At 56.1% G+C, this 5,507-nt stretch overlaps 1 protein-coding gene across 1 annotated transcript; it reads right to left on the bottom strand.

Moving 5' to 3' along the window:
* Nucleotides 1-2,906: 2,906 nt before the first annotated feature.
* Nucleotides 2,907-5,507, bottom strand: LOC309578486 (protocadherin alpha-13-like; the record flags this gene model as incomplete). The annotated part of the gene is made up of 1 exon (XM_082291168.1): nt 2,907-5,507. One exon carries the CDS (start codon nt 5,505-5,507, stop codon nt 2,970-2,972), a length of 2,538 nt encoding a protein of 845 aa, XP_082147294.1. The 3' UTR covers nt 2,907-2,969.

The following is a 5,507-nucleotide window of genomic DNA, read 5'->3' as shown; positions in this document are numbered from 1 at the left end:
AAAATTAGCCTGAGGAGGACCAAGGAACCATCATGGAAAGATCAATGGCTGTGGAAGATACTATAGATGCCCACCACTATACAAGGATAGGACGTTGAAGTGCTATCTTCCTAGAAAATGTTGTCCAAAATAGGAATCAAAAAGTTCTTTGGGAAATAGGCAGCAACCTGCACGCCACACCCATTTTACTGATGCCTTGTCTACCTCAGGCAGGCAGCAGCACCAGGGACTGTCTCTGGTGGAAAATATTCATAACCTCAAAGGACATGATGGGCATTAAACTACCATGGAATTAACTCAATACCCACAAGGCCTTCAACTCCATACCTTTAGGAGCCCAGGAATGGATCTTAGGAAGGAAAACTGTGCCCATCCTGCCTCATAATTTTCTTTAGGCATCCTCCATTCCCACTCTGGGACGTGTTCTCAAGACAGGAACGTCATCTCATATTCTTGTCTTCTTATGACATGGCCCATGGTCTTCCCAAGGATTTCCAGTTCCCACAGACTGGAAGGTCCCACTTCATATTATGACATGATCAGGGCCTACTCAGTGCCACTGCCATGTTCACCTCACAACCTTCTCTGGGTTCCCCGATCTCAGATGGAAACATTACCCACTTTGGAGAATACTATTTAGAGAGGTGATGTCAGGACAACTCTAAAGGCAATGGCCACTGACTGCATGCTGTGAAATACCAACCCAAATGCTGAAAAATTCATCAGTGCCAACAATGATACCTACAGCACAGGAAAATGTGGTGTTGGGTATGGGTTGAATTTTTGGGGTTGTGGGGTTTTTTCTTTGGAAAAGAGGATTTCCAGGGGTTCTTTAAGGTTGTGGCTGTTGATGCAAATATTAACATAACATGAAAACAGGACAGTGTATGGTCATGCCATCTCACTGGACAATCCACCTGCAATCCACTTCAGAAAGGCAAGACAAGATAAACAAAACATATACTTCAGGTCACGGTCCTCTGCCTACATACTTGCTACTGGTAAGTAGAGTAAAAACATACTTGGAGAAAGAACATAGGAAAAGTGTTCAAGCACTTCCCTGATTTCATAATGACTGTGGTGAGCCAACCAATTACACCACGAGGAGAGAGAACAGTGAAGTCACAGCTGTCATCTTGCGTGACATCCCTCATGGAGGAGAGTCAAAGAGGAGGACAGAGTTCTTCATAAGAAACCACATTAAATAACAGCATGATCAGCAGGCAGCAACAGTAACAGCACAGTAAATAGTACCTAGAGGACTGTCTCATGACATGGTCCGTGGTATTCCCAAGGACCTCCAATTCCATCAGACAAATCTCACTTCTCAAGGTCAGCCTTAGTATCAGAAATGGCCAGGGCCTGCAGTGCCACAGCCACACTCACCTCTGCAACATGTCACTGTCTCCTTTACCTCCACAGGGCTCACTGCAGCTTTTGCAGACCATTGCCAGCAATGAGAGCACCATAAAAAAAAAATACAGATGGTATCATACAGACCATGTCCAGCACTCTACTCTTTCTAAAGGTGATGTCAGAATAACTCCAAATGGCAATGGCATTGATTTCACGTCGTGATAGAAGAACTCAATCATTGAAAAGCACCCCAGTGTAAAGGATTCTATTGTTTCTGTAGGAGAATCCATGTTTCAGGTTTTGTTATCAGGGATTTTGATGCTTGCTTGCTTGGTTGAGTTTATTCTTTATTGGTAACTTTCCAGGGCTTTTCAAAGACATGGCTCCTCATACCAAAAATATCATAACAAGCCAGTGTATGGCTCCTCATACAAGTATGCCAAAAATATCATAACAAGCCAGTGTATGTCATGGCAATTCTCTGGCCACGAATGCAAGTCTACAACTGTTGTCATCAATGAGAACACCAAAAAATCCATACACTGTATTCAGCAGACTCCCTGACGTTGACCTTTCATGTTTTCTAATGCTTCAGCTACACTGGATGGAAATCTTACACACCTGGCAGTTCTGTTACTCACCTGAAATATTAGACATCTATTTGTAGATGTGGCGTCAGGATATCTCTAATGACAATAGGCATTGATTTCATGCTCTGGGACAATAATCCAAATACTGGCGATCACAGCACAGTAAGGGGAAACATCTATACAGATGTATTTATGTGGTATTTAAGAGATTGTTTCTGGGTCATTCATGACTATGTCAATGCTGATACAAATATTGAAAGAACATCATAACACGCCAGTGTCAATTTCCAGCCATGAATGGAAGAAAACAGAATAATTTGTGGGGCACGGGGATGTGGGAAAAAAATTCCTTTCTTACACTAACTTTGAATCAACAGCCTCTGCATGAACGGTTTATACTACTATCTAGAGAAGCAACATGCTAGGAAAAGAACACGGGAAAAGTCCAATAAAGCCTTCCCAAGTACCATATTCAGTCTGCTGGAAGAATCAACAGGGAAAAAACTACACCATGGAGAGAGAAAACCTTGAAGCCACAATTGTCACCTTTCATCATGTCACTTCCAGAGGAGAGGAAGAGCACCCACTTTTCGACAATGCTGATACCAGCACGGTCGGCAATCAGCAAAAGCAGTTAAGTGCTACATAGTGCCTGGGGGACTGTCACCACTACAGCCTGCGTGTCTTCACCTCCTTCAGCAAGCTCAGGCTAATATGCTACACAACAGCAAGCAAAAACGTGGTCTGCAGAGCTGACATCTCGGAAAACCTATTCTCACCATAAACAGTGATTTCTTTCTATGGGAGAGCAAACACAGTAGAGAACAAGTCGCATTTGGGGCAGCAAACCTAAGCTACGGTCCGATAACAGCAGCGGGATGAAGACATTTCCCCAGCTCAGTAAAAACTGAGGGGCTCCGTCAAGGACGCTGCGGCAGACACAAATGTGCCGTTCAGATTTTTAAGACTCAGCCAAGATTACACGGCCCTCAGGCCGTGGGGGCGGAGCCCAGCTACCACCAGCTAAACCCAGCTACAACCCAGGGGGCGGGAGAGACTTGGCAGAGGGGGAAGAGACAGAGTAGAGGCGAGCAAGGCGGTGCCACTGACCGTGTCCAGGAGAGCGGAGGGCTCCGGCTGCGTGTCCTTGGCCGCGGGGCCGGGCGGCGGCGGAGGGAAGTTGGGGCTGAAAACCATGAGGTCGCTCTTGCCCGCGCCGTCCGCCACGCACAGGCTCCGGCTGTGGCGCTGCGAGTACGACCAGCTGCCCACTTCGCTGGCGCACACGAGCGTCGTGGGCCCGGGCCCCGACAGCACGGCCGCCCGCGGCGCCCAGCGCGACGCCCCGTACAGCACCACGGCCAGCAGGAACAGGCTCGACACCGCGCAGATGGCCACCACCAGCCACACGTTCGTCGCCGCACTCGCCGCACCAGCGCCCATCTCCGCGCCCGCCGCCGAGCGCGACGACGACGACGACGATCCCGCGGCCGCGGCCAGCGCCGCCTCGGTGGCCTCCACCAGCGACACGCTGAGCGTGGCCGTGGCCGAGCGCGCCGGCTCGCCGTGGTCGCGCACCACGATCAGCAGCCTCTGGCGAGGGCCGTCCGCCTCCTCCAGCGCCCGCGCCGTGCTCACCTCGCCGCTGTAGAGCCCCACGCGGAACGGGCCCTTGCCCCGCGGCTCCCACAGCTCGTAGCGCAGCCACGCGTTGTAGCCCGAGTCGGCGTCCACGGCGCGGATCTTCGCCACCACCTGCCCCGCCGGCGCCCCCCACGCCGCCCACGCCCACAGCGTGCCCGACACCGAGCCCGCCGCCGCCGCCGCCGCCTCGCCCGCCACGCCGCCCGCCTCCGGCGCCGAGCCCGCAGGCGGCAGCAGCGCCGGCGCGTTGTCGTTCTCGTCCAGCACGAACAGCTGCACCGTGGCGTTGCCGCACAGCGGCGGCTCGCCCGCGTCCACCGCACGCACCTCGAACTGCAGCACCTGCAGCTCCTCGTAGTCCAAGGGCTGCAGCGCCCACAGACGCCCGCTCTCCGCGTCCACCGACACGTAGCTCGACGCCGGACGCCACCCGCCGCCCACGCCGCCCTCCCACACCGAGTAGCTCACGCGCCCGTTGCCCGCCTCGTCCGGGTCCCGCGCCCACAGCCGCGCCAGCTCCGCGCCCGCCGCGTTGTTCTCCCGCGCCAGCACCGTGTACACGGCCTGCGCGAACGCCGGCGCGTTGTCGTTCACGTCCGACACCGCCACCCGCAGCCCGCGCCTGCCGCGCAGCGCCGGCGCCCCGCCGTCCTCCGCACGCACCTCCACCTCGTACTCCGACACCCGCTCCCGGTCCAGCGCCTCGCGCAGCACCAGCGAGTACGAGCCCGCGAACGTCGCCTCCAGACCGAACGGCGACGCCGGCCACACCCAGCACCGCACGCGACCGTTCGCCCCCGAGTCCCGGTCCGACACGCTCAGCAGGGCCACCACCGTCCCCACCGACGCGTCCTCCGGCACCGGCACCGACAGCGACGTCACCCACACCTCCGGCGCGTTGTCGTTCACGTCCAGCACCTCCAGTACTAACTTGCAGTGGCCCGACAGTGGGGGTGTCCCTTTATCTCTTGCTTCAATACGAAAATTAAATACCTTGACTTCTTCGAAGTCCAGGGCTGCTGCGAGGTGAATTTCCCCGGTATTCGGATTGACGGAAATCACATCTCTTCCACTCGGGGGAATGCAGTTCGTCACGGTATAGGTCACCTCACTGTTAATACCCTCGTCCGGATCCGTGGCGTTCACCCGCGTCACCAGCGTCCCCACCTCAGCGCTCTCCGGCAGCTGCACTTTATACACAGTCTGGTTGAACTGAGGCGCGTTATCGTTCACATCCAGCACCGAGATCACCAGCTCCATGGTGCCCGTCAGAGACGGCCGGCCCCCGTCACTCGCCGTCAGCACCAACCGGTGAACGGGAATCGTCTCGCGGTCCAGAGATTTCGTTAAAACAAGTTCGGGTTCAATATTTCTCTCATGCGATTTTTGCAAATCCAAGGAAAAGTGCTCACTGGGACTGAGTGTATAGGAGAGCTGCGCGTTCGCTCCGATATCCGCATCCGACGCGCCCTCCAGCGGGAAACGAGACCCCAGCACAGACAGTTCCGCGATGCTGAGGTTTTTCCGGGCGGCGGGGAAGATGGGGGCATTGTCGTTGATGTCGGTGATCTCCAGCTGCACATGGAAGACGCGCAGCGGCCGCTCCACCAGCACCTCCAGCCGCAGCGCGCACGGCGCGCTCTTGCCGCACAGCTCCTCCCGGTCGAGCCGCGAGCTCACCAGCAGCGCGCCGCTCGCCCCGCTCACCTCCACGCTCGCCCGCCGGCCCTGCGCCACCAGCCGCAGCCGCCGCGCCTCCGCCTCGCCCGCCTCCAGGCCCAGGTCCTGCGCCAGACGGCCCACCACCGTGCCGGCCTTGGCTTCCTCCGGCACCGAGTACCGCACCTGCCCGCCCGACAGCGCCCAGGCCGCCTGCAGCACCAGCACCCGCACCACCGCACAACAACGCTCCCCCAT

The sequence above is a fragment of the Coloeus monedula genome, assembly GCF_965178545.1.
Source record: "Coloeus monedula genome assembly, chromosome: 15".
Taxonomy (NCBI): Eukaryota; Metazoa; Chordata; class Aves; order Passeriformes; family Corvidae; genus Coloeus; species Coloeus monedula.
The sequence above is the reverse complement of the archived record's forward strand: the minus strand, read 5'-3'. Positions and strand labels throughout refer to the sequence as shown.